The sequence below is a fragment of the Amphiprion ocellaris genome, chromosome 19 (genome assembly GCF_022539595.1).
Source record: "Amphiprion ocellaris isolate individual 3 ecotype Okinawa chromosome 19, ASM2253959v1, whole genome shotgun sequence".
Classification (NCBI taxonomy): Eukaryota; Metazoa; Chordata; class Actinopteri; family Pomacentridae; genus Amphiprion; species Amphiprion ocellaris.
In genome coordinates, this window is record NC_072784.1 from 25,684,499 (window position 1) to 25,708,288 (window position 23,790).

General features: G+C 42.4%; 2 protein-coding genes across 6 annotated transcripts in view; one reads left to right on the forward strand and one right to left on the reverse strand.

The window, feature by feature from the left end:
• The window catches only part of sez6l2 (seizure related 6 homolog (mouse)-like 2), a 38,854-nt gene extending 35,313 nt beyond the window's left edge, over positions 1–3,541 (reverse strand). The window contains exons 1-4 of one of the 5 annotated variants that reach the window (XM_055005150.1): positions 3,212–3,540; positions 2,375–2,455; positions 2,082–2,210; positions 960–1,175 (exon numbers count right to left, since the gene is read on the reverse strand). In XM_055005150.1, the coding sequence (XP_054861125.1) occupies positions 960–1,175; positions 2,082–2,210; positions 2,375–2,455; positions 3,212–3,359 (574 nt within the window). In that variant the 5' untranslated portion in view covers positions 3,360–3,540. Of the gene's footprint in view, positions 1–959; positions 1,176–2,081; positions 2,211–2,374; positions 2,456–2,945; positions 3,166–3,211 lie in introns of those variants that run through there. The other 4 variants (XM_035955539.2, XM_055005151.1, XM_055005152.1 and 1 more) reach the window with 4 other exon arrangements.
• A 2,584-nt stretch (positions 3,542–6,125) lies between these two features.
• On the forward strand, positions 6,126–10,802 carry asphd1 (aspartate beta-hydroxylase domain containing 1). The gene is made up of 4 exons (XM_055005320.1): positions 6,126–6,578; positions 6,777–6,983; positions 8,477–8,684; positions 10,681–10,802. The coding sequence occupies exons 1-4, from the start codon at positions 6,126–6,128 to the stop codon at positions 10,800–10,802; spliced, it is 990 nt and encodes a 329-aa protein (XP_054861295.1).
• The last annotated feature ends 12,988 nt before the right edge of the window (positions 10,803–23,790 follow it).

Here is a 23,790-nt window from a genome sequence, read left to right on the forward strand (position 1 = left end):
CACAACCAGGCTTTTAGCCAAGCTGCCATCGGGAATTTTTAAAAGGAAACTTTCCGCTCAACCTCATCTTCCTTCACTGTTCACCAGTGCCTGACTTCACTCAGTACTTCCTGTGCTTCTTCTTCATGGCTACAAACAGACTTTAGGTTCATTACCGCCACCTACTGGGCTGGAGTGTTCATCAGAGTTACCGGTGTGCCAGAAATGAGGGAACTGAGGAGGGTGCAACTAATTGCGTTAATATGTTTTAACGCGTTGTTTACGCTGTAATTAATTAATTAATCAAAATTAACGCGTTAAGGCCCCAGCCCTAATATATATATATATATATATATATATATATATATATACACACACACACACACACACACACACACACACACACACACACACAGGTACGACAATGAATTTTCAAATGGATATATACAAGTATGACATGGTGCATTTACATATAGGTATATAGATGTATGACATGGTGAATATATATATCTAAATATAATATCTAAAATGTAGTACTTTACACACACACACACACACACACACACACACATATATATACAGATATGACATGGTGAATTTACATATTTATAGCTTAAACATGTGAATCAAGTCTCTACAGACTAGTTATGTAAAGTACTGTTTTTCTAAAAAAACAAATACAAAGCACATGTCCATCTTTCGCTTTACCATTAACTCACATTGTAACATGTTCCTGCTCTTCAATGTTTCATGAAAGGTTCACCTTACCTTTTCTGTCGTCATCTTCTTGTTTTCCTCTCTTTAAAAGGATGCTGAGAGAGAAGCTTCTTAATTTGTGAACGGACGGAACATGATTTAGTGCGAAAAAAATCTGAGCAACCCTAAAGCAGCAGGTGACATTCTGGATTACATTTTCGAGCATTTCTTTATTGATAAACCACCAAGGCCCGAGAGGAAGCCAGATGATGGCATTCAAGTACCTGGCATGTGCATGGTGGTTATGGTGGTGGTGGTGATCAGAGTGGTGGTGGTCTCCTCCTCCATGGGCAGCGAGGACATGATATTCCTGGATCTGGTCTGGCCTGCAGCGGAAGAGGAGCTTAAAGCTGTGGTGAGGAGCCCCGGAGATATGGCCGTCGCTGTAGACTCGGTCTGGTCAAGTCGAGGTACAGCCTGTGTCGGGTTGGTGGTGGTACCTGCAGAGCCGAAAAGTTCAACTCAACTTGTGTCATCTCCGATAGACAGCCAACCACACCGTACTGCGACACTGTTACCGAATTAGGTACCGTTACCAAGTAGTTGATTATTTGTCAACTATAGTGAATTAATCCTCTGCTATGTTGTTTATTGAATCACCCGTTTGAGCATTTTTTAAAAGAAAAAAAGTTTAAATTCTCTGATTCCAGCTGCTATGTTGATTACTGAATCACCAGTTTGAGCATTTTTAAAAAGAAAAAATGTTTAAATTCTCTGATTCTAGCTTCTTCAATGTTGTTATTTTTAGCTTTCTTCACTGCTCTGTGACAGTAAACTGAATATCTTAGGGTTTATGCACAAAACAAGACATTTGAGGATGTCATCTTGGGTAATAGGACACAATGACTGACATTTTTGACCATTTTCTGATATCTTATAGATGAAAAAACACTGTGATTAATCTAGAAAGTAACTGATAGGTTAATCAACATGAAAAGTAAACATTAGTTGCAGCCATAATATGACGATGGCTTAATTTAGACCTGATATTCTGCACTTTTCTGATTATTAGTGTCTTTCACCATTTTTAGTTGAAATCCAACCACATGAATGCATTTTAAAATGTGCTTTTTTGGCCCTGATGAAGCCAAACCTCTTGACACTCTGGTCCTGCTCACAGAGTGATCTGACTAGTTACACATGATAAGCAACAATCTAACACTTTTAATTAAACATATCTTAAAGATTTTGAAAAAGTTATAGGTTGGAGTATGTGTTATTCTAAATTCTGACACCAACATTTTCATATTTACTAATATATCAGTCCCTTTGACTACTAGTAAAGTGTATTGTAAACCCCATATGGTTGAACCCTATCTAAAGCCATAAAGCTCTGTGTTATGTACCTGTGCCTGCAGAAGCCTGTCCTAAGTATTCTTTACTCTGCAGGGCAGCATGGATCAGGTCTCCCAGTGGGTAAGAATCTGGGGTTGATGTTGGTGGTGTATCAGGCTCAGGAGTCATAAAGCTCATCCCTGAAATAACCAGGACCAGTTACTGCTTTTGTCACGTGCACCAACATAAAAACAAGTCTAGCAGGTGAAGCAAGCACACAGAAACGACCAATTTTACAACATGTGAAATAAGGCGAATACTGCATAATTGTGGCACATCAAACACACGAAACACAAACTGTTACCTGAAACGAGGTGGATCATAGTGACAGACAGCACCACAGCAAGGCGTGTGAACCCCATGGCTTTGGATGGAACTGAATGACCTGAGAAGGTTAAAGTGAGCAGGTCGGTTAGTGAACTGTTATGTAATCATATAAACAGACAATTACTGTCTCTTGCAGGTTACTGTAATGATTATTAATAGCGTATAATTAGTGCTAGAAGCACAGAAATCACCCATGATGGCAGCAGCGGTGAAGGATAACAAATTATTAGACAGTCACTGCAAATTCTCTCTCAGCTATGATCATATGTTTACATCACACGGGCCACAATGACTCGGATTAGGAGATCACAGCGATGGTAGGCTACTGAAGAGCTCAACTCAGTCAATCTGTAAATAATCCATTCATTTATACAGCACAAAAGCACAGGCCTCAGATTATTATAAAATATCTGTGCAGCTCCAGGAGAAAAGAGCATCGCGCACGGTTTAAGGTTAGATATTCAGGCTCCCCCCTCTGCATTTTCTCACCCAAATCTACAACAACATGCCGAAAATGCGCTATTCCAAAATTGAGCAAAGCAGCCCACCTTCCCCGCAGGTACACTGGAAAACCTTCATGAGTGATCGGCCTGCTAGTGGTGAGAAACGAGTCAAAAAGCTCCTCCGCTGTCATTCGAGGCGTTTCCTCGGTGAAAACGGCAGCCGTGCTGTGTGACAGAATGATGGGGCTGTAAGAGGCAGCATCACTCGCACCTCCCCGGGCCCTTTGTGCGGAGGATGATTTTGACATCAGTCCTCACCACTGTCAGACCGACGAGCATCTCTGCAGCGCTGAACGCTTTCCGCCGCTTACCTTCGTCTTCCAGGCCAACGGGATGCGGTCTTTTATCTTGCTGGGTATCCTGTTGCTTTAGGCCGAAAACGCGGCGGGGTTTGTGCTGGTGAGATGCCCCTAGCTGGTTACCGTGTGCTTGACGCATTCGGCTATGATGTGAGGGCATTTGTGTGGAGGCTTCAGGTGCGCCCTAGCGGCGGGACGCGGTCATTGCAGCGACGCACGGCGGCAGCTCTCCACATTTTGAGCGCTGGAAGAGCGTCCACGGACACGGTGTTGGAGACACAGAGCTGCGTGGTGTTATCAAGGTAACCTGACAGGAATGTGACACGCAGCAGGGTGAAATACTGTATGTTTGCTAGTTGAAAAGGTCTGCATGTGCCACACGGTCTGCATGGCGAAAATTTTTGCGCTGCGCTTTCCTGGAATGGGTGGATGTTTGCGCTAAGATGGAACGCGGACCGTAAACACGAGCTGTGGGGGCTGCCGGTGCAGAGCCAATGCAAATTGTATGCTAGAGGGACTCCATTTATGATGCCTAACGGGGCTGCAGCCGGTGGCGTTTCCAGCGACATCATCCACACTGATGCACCCCCGAAACGAATCCGCTCCAATAAACCCACAGGGAGGAAAAGCCCCCCTACCCCCCACGCGTGTACATGCACACACACGCGCACTCGGACGTGCATGTATTCATGTTTTCTGCGTGTGCGTAGCAGTATCTGTACAGCTCACTGCGTTCTCTAAACACACAAAGTGGGTGTAAATCAGTAAATATTATCATTTATTTTGCTAACAGTTTTAACCCTTTGAAACCCAGGCAGTTTCCTTTTCTTATTGCTGCTTCTGCCACATTTTTTTCTCACTGTGGACTAATTTTGCGTTGAAGTGAAAAATAGAGAAAAGAGAAAAATATATTCTGCGCAGCACAACAAAATTAGAAAGCCATAAATCATTTTTAAAAGGAAGAAATAAAAGTTGAATTTCTGTTTTTTTTTTTTTTTACAAAAAGTGAAAAAAAAAATGGAATCGACACGTACAACATTCTTCCCACAGGTGTTGCTGAGAAAAAAGGTGGCTCTACATATTATAGCTACTTTACTACTAATATTTTTCAAACCTCTGCAAACTGTTTTCACAGTACTCTGCACATCAAGTCTAGTAAGATATTTCACCTTGCTGAACATATCTTCCAACAATCTGTTCCTTCGTAGACTGTTTTTGGAGCCATGCTGTATATATTATGACTGACATCCCTCATTTTGCTCTCAGTCTCTCTAATTTGTTTCCATACTTGCTCTGAGTAAACACAGCCTGCAGTTCAGTAAAATAGTTCCTATATTTTGGTGGCATGACTGTTGGTTGCAGCTGAATGTATGGCGGCTTCTCAGTTGCAGTTTTTTTTAAATGAGACGTGCAGAATAAAGCGATTCAACGTAATTTGGTTAATATTCCAGATAAAACCATGTCACATGCGATTTGTTCAAGACCTGTCGAAAATGTTATAAACAAAATATGCATTATAACCAGTCTGAGTTTTGGATTCAAAGGACTAATGCTGTCTCAGTCCTTAAATAATAATTACAAAGTGATTTATTTTTGCTTCTGTTTTGTTTCTTCTTGACTATAAACATGTACACTTTGGTCAACTCTTGCTTTTAAATCAGCTGTATAAATAAACTTGAATAGATTTTAGTAAAGTTCTGCCAAAATGTTTATACTGTGGGTGAAAAATGTTATTTAACTGTGTCAGCAACTACAGCTAAGACTATATGATCAGTTTTCCTTTTCAGCTAACAGAATAAACAGCACTGTGCAATACAGCTCTCAACAGTAACTCTGTATAAATAGAACCATAATTGAAATAATATAATTTATTTTATAGAGAAAAATATTGAAGCAGAGAAGACTTTGTAGACCTATCTGTGGCTAAGAAAAAAAAACTAGTGGGTGCTTTAAAAAGAATAAACTGATAGTTAAATAGTGCAGCTATAAAGCCTTGATATGACTTCACATCACTGCCTGCAGTGAATCTTCAGCTGCATCCACAGCTAGTTTGCTCATAGGACAAATGGTCCAAGATCAGCACTTACATAACAACACGCCAGTTTTAAAGACAACTAAACCAAAGGGTCAGCGACTCTGATTGACAAGTGACCTGAATGTTTCACTAATTTCTTACAAGTGCATGCTGGGACACGCCTAGGTCCTCCGTGACCTGAAAGGGGATTAAAGTGAAGAAAGTAAATTAATGAGTTGTGTGTTTGAAACCGGGACAGTTCATCATTTCCTTTAGACCGTGTGTGTTAAACAAACCACTCTTGCCTTTGCTAAGATCTCCAAGACTTGGAGAAGTCAAAAAATGTCTTTGGACTCAAGACAAGACCTCTTTCTTTTTTTTGTTATGTAAATTCTGAAAAAATATCACAAATTATAAACTTGTATAAAAGTATGGCTTGTACAAACTGCAGATTCATAGTAATATTTATTTTAGTTCAGTAAAAACATACACTACTGTTCAAAAGTTTGGGGTCACCTAGACAATTTCAAGTTTTCCATGAAATCTCACACTTTTAATCATGTGCTAACATAATTGCACAAAGGTTTCCTAATCATCAATTAGCCTTTCAACACTGTTAGCCTCTGTATCCCTATGTAGATATTCCATTAAAAATCGGCCGTTTCCAGCTAGAATAGTCATTTACCACACTGACAATGTCCAGACTGTATTTCTGATTAATTCAATGTCATCTTCATTGAAAAAAATGCTTTTCTTTCAAAAGTAAGGGAATTTCTAAGTGACCCCAAACTTCTGAATGTTAGTGTAATTTATTTATTTTTTTTACAGTGCTTTGCCATATTGCACACATTTTTGCATCACTATAATCTCTCATTCTGTTTCAGTGTTTTTAGTGTCTCCCAAATCCAAAGGATGCACTGGTCAATGAACACACTGCCGCTGCCTCCGTATGTTGAGCTCGGCGTCCATTCACTGAGCAGCCTCCTGTGGCCTGTCCTGCTCTTGTTTCTGTGGCACTGCTACCGGATGGGTTCCGATCTGCCGATCCCGGGCCATACGCATGCTGGAAAGCTCAAGTCAAGTTCCAGACGCTCCATGTTGTCCCGTAGTGGGAGCTGCATTGGAACAAAGTGCAGTGCACGATCCAAGCTGTCGAGGAGCGATCAGATTACTCCCTTTATTTCCATGGAAACAGTGGAGGATGAGGAGCAGGGACGGAGCTACCTCACCCCAGTGCTGAGTCATGCCTTGTTCCCTGCCCAGGCATCTGCAGAAGCCAAGAAGCTGTACACAGCACTGCAGGAATATGCCAAACGCTACAGTTGGGTGGGCATGGGACGCATTCATAAGGGCCTCCGAGAGCAGGTGAGTCTGTTCCTGGCACTTGTTACTGACAGTGAATCTTGGATCTATGAGTTGTTTCATCCTAGTTCAAGATGTGCCTTCATAGCATGTACAGCTGCATAATATTGTGTAAAAGCAATCATAATTACTCCTCATTTGGATCCATTTTTTAAACATTATCAAGACATAATCATTGATTTCTCATTGTTCTCCTCTCAGGTCAGACTGAATGATCTCTCTGCTATACAGAAGCCTCATCTCTTCTTCCTGCCAGATGTCCCAAGTGTTCCTTTCTTCCCACGCGATGCGCATCGACATGACATTGAGGTCTTGGAAGCAAACTATCCTGCAATTTTGGCTGAATTCAAGGGTGTTTACCAGCGTGGCATCGACTCGAAATCAGGCTGGACCAGTTTAGGACCAAAGGTACATGGAAAGGTCTTTTAGGCCCACTGTGAGAACAGGGCAGTGCACCTTATATCTGAAACTAGATAGATCCTTAGTAGCTCCATGTAGCACAAAACTTATTTAAGTTTAGACCTCAGAGGTACTATACTACAGTAAATGTTCATACAATGTGGTTAGTAGAAATTTGTGACATCAAACTTATGTGATTTGAGAAAATATTAATGGAAAATTAATGGCATAAAAACCTGTATGTAAGGTGCCACATACACAAAAGTAGAATATTACAAAATAAGATAAGATGAAAGAGTTTTGACTATTTTTAACCTCTTAAAGACACTTAACATAACAGCAGAACATTATGCAGCAGTTAGCATTTTCTCAAAACCAGGTGTTTTTTGTTTTTTTTTACACTGGTGTTCAGAGAAAGTGCCTGAATAATCCGTCATGAACAAAACAAGCTTGTGGGAGTTTTCTCTCAGATTGCATCAAATAAAACTGACCTGCTGAGATGAGATGGTGTAATATTTCATCAGCTGAAACTGAAGCATCTTGAAGGCTTCTGATAACATTTCAGTCATAAATGTCACACAAGCTTCCTTACTGACCACATGCAGACCTTTTGTGTAGAGAGGTGGACATGAAGCACACATTTTGTTTTTATGTTCAGTTTTATAACTCTGTGTCTCCAGAGAGAGTTGAGCTTCTTAAAGTTACTTGTCTGATTAAAGCGTGCAGGCTTTTGAAAACACATTAAGTTTAAAAAAGCCATCACCTGTCAGAGGTTCTTATATGCAGAGGCCATCTTGTCCTGGAGGTCAGACAGGGGGCATGCCTTTAGAGCAGCTCTTTTATTGGATTACTGAATAATCTCAAATATTATTGGCTGATAGATGCATTCTGATTGGAGAGTTTAAACTGGAAAGGTTCCCTATGTATGAGTGTACTGGGAGATGGAATGGTTTGTTCAGAAGGCAGCAATGCTAGTTGTTGGATGCAAGTTTTCTTACTTTCCCTTTTTTTTTTAACCTTTTCAAGATTTGCTATTTATTTGAGAACTGCAAATAACAAACTTCTTATTTTCAGGACCTTTTTTTTGGACACATGCCTCTCAAGACTACGTACACTTCTCCTTGTGCTCATTTTGGCATATTTTGAGTGCAAATGTCAAATATTGTATAGCTTTTCCCCTACCTATTGATAAATACATTTTGTATACATTTCAATTTATGATCCTAGTCAATACTATAACATACTGGCAGTGCAACTAACCATTAATCTGTTTCTGTAAACTTTCCTCTGAAGTTTTTTTTTTCATCTGCAGCATCAAAAATTTGGGTAATTTTAACTGGCTGACATCGCAAATTGTAGAAACATTTAAGTAAAGCACAGACCCACCTCAGATTTCTGATGTTATTAATCAAATGAAAAGGTAGATGTTAATATTCTGTTTAACTCTGATGTTCCTATTCCATCTGAGTCTGATGTTAAATGCACATATTTGTGTGTTTCAGGGGCAGGCAGTGTTTTCTTTGTACAGTGCAGGAGTCTGTGTGGCAGGAAACTGTCGCTCGTGTCCCTGCACGTACCGGACGCTTCTTTCTCTACGTACGTTTATAAGCAGCAACTCATTGGGATCTGCTGGATTTTGGCTGTTGGGACCCGGAGCGACGCTGGGGAGCTCGTACGGACCCACCAACACTCGCCTCCGGTGTCATCTTGGTACATAAACGAACTACACTCCCTGAGGTTTATCTGCATTTATGTAATTCATACTAATCTGAAAGATCCTTCATACAGTAAAGTCAAATCCCCTGCAACGCACTCAATTGCAGAGATTGGTCCTCTAAATCATGTTATGACATATGTTTCCATGAAATTCACATGCACTTTGTGAAAATACCTTTCAGACATATTAAGGTGTAACATATGTCTTCTCAGTCACCCAGGTCATGCTAATCCTCAGAGCTTCAGCAGAAGCTCTGAGGAATAGCATGCAGCTGGAAGCAGCTGGGCTTCTCTTTTTTAATTCTTGATGTTTCACCTCGCAACCAAAAAACGAATTCAGTTCTAACAGATAAGGAGCCTCAGAAATATATCTTCACTTCCAACTCACATGGCTAAAGTGAGTGGTTGTGAAGCTACAAGGTCAGGGCTGACTTTAGATGTTACTGGTGGTGAATCTTCCTCAAGACTGCATTGTAAGTATCTCGTAACTGATGTTGTAAATGTTCCAGTTTAACATAGATAGCTTCCTCAACTCCTCTCTCAAATCATTTGTCTTCATTTACCCCATCAGTCAGTGAAACGTGTTCAGTACCAAACAAGACCAGTTGAGTTGCTTTCCACTGAAGCTCTTAGGAAGATATAAGGGTCATTCCAGAATTGGAGGACATTTGGGCTTCAATTTTTTTTGAAAAATAAACCTTTCTCTTTTACAATTTTTCTGCTGCATATTTATCAATAATAGGTAATAAACTGTCAAATGCTTGAATGGCTCAGCTTACATGGTACAATTTTTTTTCATGTTTTATTTGGTTTTTGCTAATCTTACTCTAGTCACAGTAACAGGGTTACAGGGGCTAATCCATGCTAATGGTAGCTTTTTCTCAGGAGAAGAAGCTAGACATTTAGCTAGCTGCTACTGCTGACCAAGAGGACAAACTTACTTATTTAAAAAATGTAAAGAAAAAAGTAAAAAGTTAGTCTTGTCCTTATATATGAAGTAGAGTGAGACATTCAATCAAGACTGACAATGTTATGAAAATCTGAAAAATAGAATTGAGGACATAGCTTTGCTCTACCCCTTCTTTCGGAAAACTGTTTGATGGTGTCACTTCCAGCATTTCATGTGATTCACTGATTTCTTCTTCTTCTACTAGCTAAAAAAGTTTATGGTAACAGGGTTGTGTGCATGTTGTGGGACACACGTTTCATGCATGATTATTATTTAAAATATGATGCTGATTAAAAAAAATGTTCCCACAGTTACAAGAGACGTCAATGGAAAAAATTAAACCAAAACAAAAGGAGATAAAAATTTCATTTCAACTGTTTTATTTGAGATTGAATTTGGTCATCAGAGAGGTGGGACAAGAGAAAATGGCATTTTAGGGGTACTCCAGACTTATGTGGTATTTTAAAGAATATTATCAAACATTCTTTTCTCCTAGTTTTTTTTTTTTTTTGATTTTGTCTCAGGACAAGTAAATGTACACAACTGCATGTTTTAGTACTTTGGACATAGATTATTTAAAATTTGATGAGTGGCACATAAAATGTCCTCTAATTCTGGAATGACTCATAACATGTTGTAAAACCGTGAGGATTCATACACAACTAATGACTGTAGGATCACTGACAGAAATACTCTAAATTATGTGAATTAGCAATACAAATTTAATGAAGTTTAGTGGCGGAGAGCATAGAAATACTGTAGGATTCACACTGGTTTAAGAGCACCCATTTAACTGTTGTCAGACTTTAGCAGACCAAAAAGAAATAGAAAAATAGCCTGATAAAACCCTAAACCACTGCTTAATGCGAAGCTTTTTGGGTCAGGAGTGGAGTGCATGTCCCTCCGGTCCACTTTGTACTGCGATCCGTCTGACTTTAATCCTCTCAGTTTTAAGCACAAGCAGGCTTGGATTGGGAGGGGAAATAATACTACTTTGCAACCAAAGTTGGAAAAACAGACATTTCACTCTGACTTTTGTAGGTCTGCAGACTCCACCGCTGTGTGAGCTGGTGGTGGGAGGAGAGCCTCAGTGCTGGTCAGAGGGTCACTGCCTCCTGGTCGATGACTCCTTCCTTCATACCGTCTCTCACAAGGGTCAGTGAATCACATATATGGAACATTTTATTGTAATCTATCATCCTACGTCATATTTCTGGATTAATGGCAGTTTATTGCACATATTCATTTCTAAAAACGGAAGTTGTCTGAAACAAAGCCTAACATTGCACTCTTATTTTTGCTCCTATTTGCATTCTTATGATAAAAAATGATTTTTTAAAAAATTTTCTTTTTATTGAACATTATAAAATACATTCCACATACAGCTGGCATATAATGGCTGAGTTTTTTTTCTTTTTTCTCCCCTTCTCTCCTCCAAATGCAATATCTTTAAATTAAACATGACATTCAAAAAACAGGAGAAAATATAAATAAATAAAAAACAAAAGAAAGGTAAAGACCTCTTCATTCTTTTACTTTAAATCGAATTAAAGAATGACCGTTCCTTTCCAAGTACACAAATGAAATTATGCCCAAGACTTCGTGGTTCTTTGCATTCCACCATACATTTTACCTGGTTAAACAAACAGAGTGTTACTCTGTTACCAATGCAGGGAATATAGTAAAATAAAGTAAATAAACAAATAAAATAGACAGGAACAAACATTCCAACTTTTGTAGCTATAAACTAGGGTTTTTTTTCCCCACAATGTACATCTCAGATAAAATCAGATGTAATTGGTTTTATGTACTCCCTCCAGTTTTCCCAAATTCTTTTAAATCTATCCACCTCCAGTCTCAGAGAAAAAGTTAGCTTTTCCATCACATATATATTGTGTATTACCTCAATCCAGTCCTCAACCTTAGGTACCTCATTCTTCATCCATTTTCTGATTATTTCTTTTTTTGCTTGCAATCAGCATTATTCTATAAATGTGTTTGTCCCCAAATCTAGTAAAGTTTATGTCCAATTTCCCCAGATATAGTACCTCAAATGTACATGGAAGGTCTACCGTCAGTAATTTATCCATACAATTCTTAAGCTCCTGCCAGTAGCTACTAATGGAGGCACAACCCTAGAATATGTGGAAATGGTCAGCTTTAACAGCTCCACATAATCTCCAACACTTTGTTTCATGATACTTTGTGCTGGTGTTCTAAAGAGTCTTATGATGTTCCCATGTTCTCTCCATGATAAGGAGCAAGTTGTTCTCCACTGCTGTTCATTTATCTCTTCCCATTCATCCACTGATATGACAATATTTGCCTCCCTCTCCCACCTCTTTTTTTATATACACCGTGTCATTTCCCTTTAAGTCTTCCACTCGGTTATATAATTTTGAAATCAATTTATTTCCCAGTTTTGATTCATATGCTGAAGTAAACATCTTAATGAGTTCTAACCCCTTCCCCCCAATGGTTTCCCTTTTTTTACGGGACTGCTACAGAGACTCAGTTGGAGGCAAGAAGACATGGCAGAATGAGCTTACAGTTAAACGTATTTATTTACGAGCTATCAGTCACAATAATCTTATGCTGAGAGTGCAGAATCACGATACTAGATCTAATAACAACAAAGCTACACTGGCTCAGACAGAGGCTGGAAACTTAGCTGTCCGTGGACTGGGAAAGAGCAGACGGAGGGGCTGAAGAGGTGGCGTGAGACAGGTGAAGCAGTCTGGAGCGGACAGGTGCTACAGCGATGGTGTCTTGGCTGTACTGTGAGACTGATGGTGAACCGGGGATTCCAGAGGAAACAGAGCTGGGAGGCAAGCAGGCAGGAGTCCGAACTAGAACACACAAGAGAGCATGGTAAGCAAGAGCATGAGAATTGAGAGCTGGAACAAACTGGGCCAATACTAACGATGGTAGCTGACAATCTGGCGAAGTGGAGAGGCAGCGTCTGGCTTTTATGGAAGAAAGGAGTAGATTGAGAGACACGCCCACCTGCTAGGCGAAACTGCTGATTTTGATTGACAGCACCTGTCCGCATACCACACGTCACCTGATAGAGAGAAAGAAAAGAATCTGCCCCTACTGGGCAGCTGATGTTGAGGGTGTGACAGTACTCTCCCCCTTAAGTGCCCCTCCTGGGGCACGCACTGGACGTCCAGGATGCCTTCTGTGGAACTCCTGAATAAGAGAAGGGTCGAGAATCTGTCGGCGGGGAACCCAACTGCGTTCTTCAGGCCCATAACCCTCCCAGTCCCCCAGATACTGTAGTCCTCTTCTCCTACGTCGGACATCCAATAGTCGTCTGACCGTATAAGCAGGAGCATCGTCCACCATCCTGGGTGGTGGAGGGGGACAGACTGGGGGGGCCAGAGGACTGTCTTTGACGGGCTTCAATTGGGACACATGGAAGGTCGGGTGAATTTTCATTAATGCTGGGAGCCTAAGACGAACTGCAAAGGGATTAATTATGCGTTCCACTGTGAATGGACCCACAAACCTTGGAGCCAATTTCCTGGACTCAACTCTGAGTGGCAGGTCCTTAGCACGGAGCCAAACTCTCTGGCCCGGGGCATATACTGGGGCTGGCATACGGTGATGGTTGGCCTGCCGCTCCATCTTCTGAGAGGCTCTGACTAGCGCCACCCGTGCCCTCCTCCAGGTCTTTTGACAACTCCTCATGAAGGCCTCGACAGAAGGAATGGCTATCTCCTGTTCCTGGGATGGAAATAAGGGAGGCTGGTATCCCAAGGAACACTGGAAAGGGAAGAGACCAGAAGAAGCGTTAGAGAGGGAATTGTGTGCGTACTCTACCCAGGGTAGTCGGCTGCTCCAGGCAGCAGGGTTCTCAGACACCACACAATGAAGAAAGGTCTCCATGGACTGGTTGGTCCTCTCAGTCTGGCCGTTGGACTGCGGGTGAAAACCAGAAGTTAAACTAACAGTGGCTCCCAGGGCAGTACAAAAAGTGCGCCATACCTCAGAGGTAAACTGGGGGCCACAGTCCGAAACAATGTCGGAGGGAATCCCGTGGAGCCGAAACACATGCTGGATGAGGGCTTCAGCGGTTTCTTTGGCCGTGGGTAACTTTGGCAGGGCTATGAAGTGGGCTGCTTTAGAAAACCTGTCAACTACTGTGAGAATGGTGGTGTGGCCTTGGGAGGCTGGAAGACCAGTTACAAAATCTACTGCTTTATGTGACCAGAGGCAGTTAGGAATGGGTAGGGGCTGTAGTAGGCCAGCGCTATGCAGGTTAGATGTCTTGTTGCGTGCACATACCGGACACGCGGCGACAAATTCTCTGGTGTCAGCCTCCGTGGATGGCCACCAAAACTTCCCACGGATGATCTCTAGGGTCCGGCTAACTCCAGGATGGCAGGCAACCCGGGAGGTATGGCCCCACCGGAGGACAGAAGAACGGACAGGGTTAGGTACAAATAGCAGATGAAGTGGGCCTGAACCTGGATCAGAGTGTCTCTCCAATGCTCTCCGAACCTGCCCCTCAATTTCCCAAGTGAGGGTGGCGATGACAACTTCCTTGGAAGGATAGGCTCAGGATCACCGGGAGCCTCTGAGATGGAGAACTGTTGGGACAGGGCATCTGGTTTGATGTTTTGGGACCCAGGACAGTAGGTGAGGACGAAGTTGAACCTGCTGAAGAATAGCGTCCACCGGGCCTGCCGAGAATTCATACGTTTAGCTGTTCTGATATATTTCAAGTTCTTATGGTCGGTCCAGACGATAAATGGTTGCTCAGAACCCTCCAACCAGTGTCTCCATTCCTCTAGAGCCATCTTTACTGCCAGCAGTTCATGATTCCCGATGTCATAGTTACGCTCTGCAGCAGACAGTTGACGGGAGAAGAAAGCACATGGGTGTAACTTCTGGTCTGATGGAGAGCGCTGGGAAAGCACCGCTCCCACTCCTGTGTCGGAAGCATCCACTTCTACAATAAACTGGAGGTCAGGGTCGGGCTGAATCAAGATGGGGGCCGAAACAAAGCACCGTTTAAGGTCCTTGAATGCTCCTTCTGCTTCTGGGGTCCATAGATAAGGTTTGGAGGTGGACGTGAGTGAAGTAAGAGGGGCTGCCACCTTGCTGTAGTCTCTGATGAAGTGGCGGTAGAAGTTAGCAAACCCCAAAAAGCGTTGAAGCTGCTTCCTCCCCTCTGGCCACGGCCACTCCCTCACTGCCTTCAGTTTTTCCAGGTTCATTTTAACCTCCCAAGGTGAGATAGCATACCCCAGAAACGTCACCGTAGACGCATGAAATTCACATTTCTCAGCCTTGACATATAGCTAGTTCTTCAGGAGACGTTCAAGGACTTGGCGAACATGCGGGACGTGCTCAGTGGGGTTTCTGGAGTAGATTAGGATATCATTCGGATACACAAATACAAAACGGTTGATCATGTCTCTTAGGACATAATTGATGAGGTGTTGGAAGACTGTGGGGGCATTCGTAAGGCCAAAGGGCATGAGTAAGTATTCAAAATGCCCTAGTGGTGTATTAAAGGCTGTCTTCCACTCATCTCCCTTACAGATTTGAATGAGGTGGTATGCGTTCCGCAAGTCCAACTTTGTGAAAATTGTGGCCCCATGCAGTGGTGTGAAGGTAAAATTGAGAGACGCAGCGGGTAGGTATTTTTGACAGTGATGTCATTTGAACTCCGTAAGTCTATGCAGAGCCATAGTGTCTTTCTTATCTACGGAGAAAAATCCGACTCCAAGAGGGGATGAGGAGGGATGAATAATACCAGCGGCTAACGAGTCTCTGATGTACACTTCCATGGCTTGATGTTCGGGCTTTGAAAGAATATACAGTCGACTGTTGGGAAGTGTGGAACCAGGAATAAGCTCAATGGCACAGTCGTAGGGAGTGGAGGAAGTGAGAGTGCCCACTCTTTACTGAAGACTGGAGCTAAGTCGTGGTATTCCGGAGGCACCACGTCCAGGCAAATGGGCTTAGCAGCTGGGGTCGGAACCGGGGTGGCGGGAGTCAGGGCGGATTGAAGGCAGTTCTGAGAACACAGGGGGCTCCAGGAAACTACTAGTTCACGTTGCCAATCTGTGGATTGTGTTTGTGTAGCCAGGGGTGACCAAGAACCAGTGGAGGGCAGGAGTGGTCTAACAAACAGAAGGAGATCTCCTCCCAAGGGTTGCCAGCTGTAATCAGGGAGATAGGCACAGTCTTACAGAAAACCCAGGCTAGATGTAGACCGTTAAAGGCCCGGGCCTCCAGGGGCTGGTCCAAGGGTTTGGTGGGAATGTTGAGTTGTTGGGCGATCTGGCTGTCCAAAAAGCTCTCTTCAGCTCCAGAATCAATAAGGGCCTGAAGCGGCAGGGTATGGGACTACCAGCAGAGGGTCACCGCCAGCTGCAAGCGATGTGGGGAAGCGGTTGACGTTTGGCTCACCTGGAGTTCCCCTGTGCCGGGTGAGCCGAGCCTTTTGCTGGTCTAAGAGGGCATGTGGCAATGTAGTGGCCCTGCTTTCCACAGTAGAGACACAGGTTAGAATCCCTGCGATGCTGTTTCTCCTGCAGGGTGAGTTGTGCCTGTCCCAGCTGCATGGGCTCCAGTTCCATACTGGATGTGGGGGCAGAGAACTTCCTTGTAGCTCCAATGGGCCTGGGTGGTCTGGCATAGGTCCGTTGTGCCCGTCCCAGCTGCATGAGCTCTAGTTCCATACTGGATGTCAGGGCAGAGAACTCCCTTGTAGGTCCAACGGGCCTAGGTGGTCCGGCGTAGGTCTGTAGGCTCCTCTCTTGTCTTCGCTCCCTCATCCGGTTATCCAATCTTATGGTGACACTGATTAACTGATTTAGACTTGGCGTTTCCTCCCGGACTGCCAGCTCATCCTTAAGTCCCTCCTGTAGACCTCTGTAAAAGGCACACTGGAGGGCCTCATCATTCCAGCTGCTCTCAGTAGCCAAGGTCTGGAACTCAACTGCACACTCTGCTACACTGCGGGAGCCTTGCTGGATGGAAAACAGCCGGTGGGTGGCACCTCTACCCCGAACAGGGTGATCAAAGAGCCTCTTCATCTCTGATGAAAGCCACATAGGAGTTACAGACATTGTCTTTCCTTTCCCACACTGCTGTTCCTCACTCTCTCGCTGAGCCAGACAATAAACTAATTAAATATGCTATTTGTGCCTTATCTGAGGAATAGGAGTGTGGCTGAAGGCTAAACACAAGGGAGACCTGGGTGAGAAAGGCCTGACAGAACCCGAAATCCCCACTATAGCGTTCCGGAACCGGAACCTGTGGTTCACGTAATGGCGCGGCCACAATGGCGCTAGTACTAGCATTAGCTTTAGGTGACATGCTACCACCGGAAGCGGTGTTAAAACTCACACTGGGCAATTGTGCCCCGGTGGCTGTGAGTAGGTTTATTTTACTAGTGAGCTGTGAAACCTGATCCAATACAACACGGTTACTTTCAACCAAACTATGTAACAATTCTTCATGCTGCGTGAGTACCACACCTTGGTTAGCAAACGCCTGCTGGAACGTATCTCCAGCCACCGAAGCCTCGGCGCCGGTCTCGTTGCCTGCTGAGTTCATTTTGGCCAGATTGTACTGTTACAGGATCGCTACAGAGACTCAGTTGCAGGCAAAAAGACATGGCAGAACGAGCTTAGAGTTAAACGTATTTATTTACGAGCTATGAGTCACAATAATCTTATGCTGAGTGCAGAATCACGATACTAGATCTAACAACAACAATGCTACACTGGCTCAGAGAGAAGCTGGAAACTTAGCTGTCCGTGGACTGGGAAAGAGCAGACGGAGGGGCTGAAGAGGTGGCGTGAGACAGGTGAAGCAGTCTGGAGCGGACAGGTGCTACAGCGATGGTGTCCTGGCTGTACTGTGAGATTGACGGTGAACCGGGGATCCCAGAGGAAACAGAGCTGGGAGGCAAGCAGGCAGGAGTCCGAACTAGAACACACAAGAGAGCATGGTAAGCAAGAGCATGAGAATTGAGAGCTGGAACAAACTGGGCCAATACTAACGATGGTAGCTGACGATCTGGCAAAGTGGAGAGGCAGCGTCTGGCTTTTATGGAAGAAAGGAGTAGATTGAGAGACACGCCCACCTGCTAGGCGAAACTGCTGATTGTGATTGACAGCACCTGTCTGCACACCACACGCCACCTGATAGAGAGAGAAAGAGAAAGAAAAGAATCTGCCCCTACTGGGCAGCTGATGTTGAGGGTGTGACACCCTTATTGTTTCCTCTAGATAATGCCTTAATTGCACGCATCTGCATTGATCCGGATTCGTTAGACTATATTGGTCTTTTATCTCTTGAAATCTTTTAATCTCCTTCTTTCTTAAGAGCTCCCAGAGTATCGTAGGACCACTGTCCCAATTTTTAAAACTCTTCTCTGTTCTATTTGGTATGAATTTGGAATCAAACCCAATCCATCTTAATAGTCTACTTTGTATTCTCAAGTCATTTTTCACAATTAATTCAAACCATATCTTCAATGATACATCCAACCATGGGCTTGTCCCTTCTCTAATATGTTTTCTCAAGTCGTTGTCCCCTATTATAGCCTGTGTAGGAACTCCATCTGTTGTGCTGGCCTCAATTTCTTTACATCTTGCTGAGTAGGAAGGGTTGTATATATTCAACAATATTCTTATTTGTGCGGCTTGATAATAGCTCTTCAGGCAAGGAAGTGCTAGCCCTCCTTTGTTTTTAGGTAACTGCAGTGTTCTGTACCTGATCCTCGGTCTCCGCCCCTGCCAGATATATCTAGAGATCATTTTATCCCATTCTCTGAATTCATTTTCTGTTACCTCCACTGGTAGACTCTGGAACAGGTACAGAAGCCTTGGCAGCATATTTATTTTCATCACCTCCACTCTTTGCATAATGCTCATATAAGGTATCAGATTCCATCTGCTAATGTCAGATTTAATTCTGTTGAGCAACGAATCGTAGTTGATGGAGTTTAATTGTCCTAAATCTTGAGGTAGATTAACTCCCAAATATTTTATTAATTTTAAATCCCAGTTGATCTTGTACTTGTCCCTAATTGCTTGGTTTGGTCTGTAGTTGAAAGCAATAACCTGAGTTTTCTGTATATTTATTTTGTAGCCCGATAGATGACCATATTCTGTAAGGGTTGTCATAAGTGCAGGGATTGACGTATTCGGCCTCGACAAATATATTAATATGTCATATGCAAATAATGCTATTTTTTGCATCCCGCCCCCCATGTCTATCCCTGTTATATTTTCATTTTGTTTTATCCAAGTGCTCAGGGGTTCCAGATAAATGGCAAAGAGAAGAGGACTCGCTGAGCAGTCCTGATGGCAGCCTCGTTCTAATGTGATAGATTTTGAAAGACTCCCATTGATCCGGATCCTAGCTGTCGGTTTATTATACAGGGCCTGTATGACCTTAATAAATGTCTCATGGAAATGAAACCGCTCCAACACTGTATATAGGAAACCCCACCTGACGGAATCAAAGGCTTTTCCGCATCTATTCCCACCACTACAGTCTCGATCTGATTTTTGATTACATGTTGCATTACGTGTAGGGTGCGCCTGATATTGTCTTATGTCTATCTTCGTTTTATAGATCCCGTCTGGTCTAAGTGAATTATCTCTGGCAGAATTATTTCTAAACGTCTTGCTAAAATAGCTGTAAACAGTCTATAGTCTTGATTAAGGACACTAATAGGTCTATAACTGGAGCATTCCTGCTCATCCTTTCCCTCCTTCGGTATTACAGAGATAATGGCTTCTCTCCATGAATGGGGAATTCCTCCCTCCTTCAACACCCAGTTAAATGCCTCCCACAGAAGTGGGATTAATAATATCTTTAGCGATCTGTACCATTCAGCGGTATACCCATCAGCACCCGGCAACTTGTTGGCCTTAAGATTTGAGACTGCTTTATTTATTTCCTCATCTGTAATTTTGGCAGTCAGAGCCTCATTCTGATCTTCTGTTACTCGTGGTAAATTTAAATTGTCTAAAAAAATTTTCCATGCGGGATTTATTACAAGCCTTAGGTTGAGCATATAGATTTTTATAGTAAGCTTCAAAGCACTTTTGAATTTCCTCTGTTTTGTCCACTGTTGTTTTTGTATGAGGGTCCCTTATTTTGTAAATATTGTTTTTTGCCTGCTGTTTTTTCAGTTTATATGCCAACAATTTAGTTGATTTACCCCCCACTTCATAATATCTTTGTCTTGTGAACAGTAGATTTTTTGGATCTCCTGTGCATAGATCTCATTTATCTCTGCTCTCTTTTTTTTTAAATTTCCTGATTTATGCGCCCTTTCAATCTGTCCTTATGCTTACTTTCTAGTTTTTTTAGATCTGATTTTACTGTGTCAAGTTTTAACTGTTTTACCTTTTTTAAATATGCTGTTTTGGCTATTATCTTCCCTCTCATCACGGCCTTACATGCATCCCACAGCACAGATGGGGACACCTCACTATTATCGTTGTCTTCTATATATGTCTGAAGTTCCTTCACTATTTCTTCTTTCATGTGTCCTTTTAATATATTTGAATTTAATCTCCAGATTGTTGTTTTTTTCTCGCTCACCAGATGTAATGTTAAATGAAGGGGGCAGTGGTCTGATAAGTCCATTACTCTTATATCACATTTTTCTACCCTATGCATATCTTTATTATGCATCAAGAAACAATCAGTCCTCGAGTTTTTGTTATGTGGTGACGAGTAATAGGTATAATTCTTACTCATGGGATTCAGATCCCTCCATACATCTACAATTCCCAGTTCAGACATCAGATCTTTAATTTTTTTATATATTGCACTTTCTTGTATTCCACCTGCTGAGGAGTCTAGCTGTGAGTTAAGTCTTTGGTTCACATCACCTCCAGTAATCAACACTCCTTCTGCTTCTGATGTCGTCAGGTCAAACATCTGTCTATAAAATCTCCAATCCGAACCTGGTGAAGCATAGATATTAAGAAAAGTTACCACCTCTCCCTCTAATTTCCCCTTAACCATGATAAACCTTCCCTCTTTTTCCCCTGTAACAGATATTTTTTCAAATGAAATCCTCCCCGAAGTTAAAATAGCCACCCCTCTCCGGTGTCCTGATTTGTAGGAGGCAGAGAATATTTGGTTATAACCATTCCTCTTAAGCTTTGCATGTTCCTTTTCCATCAGGTGGGTCTCTTGTAACAATATCACAACAACTCCTTCTTTTTTCATCGTACTTATTATCTTACTCCTTTTGGTTGAGTTGAGTACATCATTTACATTATATGAGGCTACTTTAATGCAGTTTTTGGGTGTTGTCATTTTTCTCTGTTTTCCTGCCTTGTGTCTTTCTCCTCTCCTCCCATTCATGTTTAACCCTTTTGCTGCAGAAACAACAATGAAAATTAAACAACGTATAACAGAAGTTTAACAAAGAACAAGATACTAAATGAACTTAGTTAAGTGAGGTCTGATTATTGACCTTCTCTGAGCTCTGATGTTCAGTCCGCTTTGAGGGATGTCCTCTGCTCCCGATGAGCAGGAGGCCCTCACTAATAAAGTCAGTATTGTTCATAAGTCCACAACAGCTTTAAGTGCTGCCCCGACTTCCATAATTTATGGAGGAAAAGCTTTTCAACCAAAACCCGGATAAATCACCACAATCTTGAAAAGATAAAGTCCCATGTTTCTCACCTCAGTTATCCTAATAGACTTGGGATATTTCTTGGAAACAGTCTAATCTTTACCTTAGAATGTTGTATTTTGTCAGTTATCCCGGTCTGTCCTGAAGGCTTGCAATTTCTGTTTGTACCTCTGCTGTGTCTCCGTTGTCCCGTTACCATTCTTCGCACCGCTCGTTGTCCACATTAGCCACTTGATGCGCTCTACCCAGTTCTCCACCTGTTTCACGACCTTCACCTGGAGCCCTCGGGCCACCGTGTCCTTCGTCGTCTCCTCCACTGTATTGTAGAGGTGTGTCTCTCCCTCGTAAAAGAGCCGGAGTTTTGCTGGAAATGGTGTCTGAAAGCGTATATTAGTACCTTCTTCACCTCCTTGTATTCTTTGCATTTTCTCAAAATCTCCAGCGCATAATCGTGGTCTAGAAACACCTTTCTCCCCTCGTACATAAAGCCCTTTTTCTGCCACGTTATCTTGATACGTTCTTCTTTACTCTGATAACTTTGTAGCTTCATAACAATGGATCTGGATGGGGACTCTTTGGGAGGTTGCAAGACTAGAGCCCGGTGGGCTCTTTCAATCTTCATCTCAAATGATGGGGGTAAATCCAACTTCTCCCTGAAGAGGTTTTCGACAAAAGTGGTAGTCGATTGAGCGTTTCCCTCCGCTCCTTCCTTCACCCCATGTATCCGGACATTCTCCCTCCTCGCACGGCCCTCCAAGTCTGTCATTCTGGTCTCGACCTGCTTCTGCAGCTCCACGAGCTCCAAAATGGCTTCCTCTAGATTCTGAGTACGCTGCTCTGTTTCCACGAGCCGCTTTTCGGCGTCATCTATCCTGTAGTTTGTCTTCTTGATATCGTGTTTGATTTTTTTCAGGTTTTCAGGTTTTCATGTAAGATTCCAAATCTGCCATGTTTTTAACCTGTTGTTGTTGTGTTCCTTCTCCTTCTTGGCTCGGTTGCGTTGCTAGCTTGGCTTTCACTCTATCACCTGTTGACTCTGTTAACTGTTCTGCCTCTTCAGCTGCCTCGCCTATTAGCTTAGCTGGCTCGTTATCTTGCTCGAGATCCAAAACCACGTTTTTAATCGACTTTCGATTTTTTCGATTAATCATTGCCCTTACTTTCACACTCTCATCATTATACTCACTTTCTCAAACTGATAGGTTTATAGGGCATTTTTAATCTCAGTGTTGGGGAGCTCCCATTTTATGCTGCCGCCAAGATGGGGTCTGGCCGGAAGTCCAAAAATGAAATTTAATGGACAATCTCTGTGCCCAAAACAGTCAGTAACATTTTCAAATGATATTTTACTGGGTCAAAAACAACAGTTTAATTACAATGATAATGGAAAGATCCCCTATATTAGTACTTATCTTGTAAAAAATAGATATTCACAACATACACTGCAGTGATCCATATCAACAGATTAATTCAAATGGACACAGAGTACATAAAAATAATGGTGGCTGATAACAAATCCTTACTTTTCACTTTTGTTTTTGCTCTTAATTTCATTTTAATGATTAAAAATAGAATTCAATGCATAATCTTTGAGAATTACAGTTTTTTTGTGGTATATTTGCGGTTTTTGCACCATTTCAAAACTTCTAACCATCAGATGAATCAGAATGTCTGTGAAAATAATAGTGTATCTGTGTCTACTTTTAAAGGCCCTCCAGATTCCGGCCCCAGAGTCATTCTGAGTGTCGATCTCTGGCATCCAAACGTGGCTGCAGCTGAGAGGCAAGCGCTGGACTTCATGTTCAGCCCCGACCAGTGAATTTTGCTCCTGCACTCCCAATACACTACATTGCAAAGGATGCCTTACCTTAACCCTGCTTGTTCTGGGTCCTGCATTTCATTCCAGTCAGTGAATCACTGTGTGAATCTGCCCTAAGAATTACACAAGCCATCAGCCATGCTTTCAAGTGGTGTTGAATTTACCGTCCACACCAGGGGTTGACACGAGGGAAAAATGCTGTAATTATGCTCGACAATTTGCCTGCAAACCACAAACTGTCTCTAATGAAAGCACAAAGAGCAGACCTGGTGTTACCTATTGTACATATTTGCATCTTGACATCTTATACTAGGCCTGTGAATGCATGAGAAACTTGCCTGTCATGATTACTGGACTGACGATGCATGTGCTCATATGGCTTCAGGTAAAGGTGCTCGGGCAGTTTTATTTTGGAATTTAGGTAGATTACCGATGGCTCAACCAAAAAACTGTGACAGCATGAAAAATCTATAAATGTAATTCTATATATTTTTGTTTCTACACTTATATTGACTTACTGTGGTCATTTGTTCTCTCTTTTCTGTCCTATGTATTGCTTGTATGTTGAAATCTATGAATATTTTTTTCTTTGTTCATAATTTATTTGTAATTATTGGATCGGTTCTGGTTTATATATGGACAGTTTTTGCCACTTATGTTGTTGTTTTGTTTGCTTTTTGACTCAAAATACCAAGTA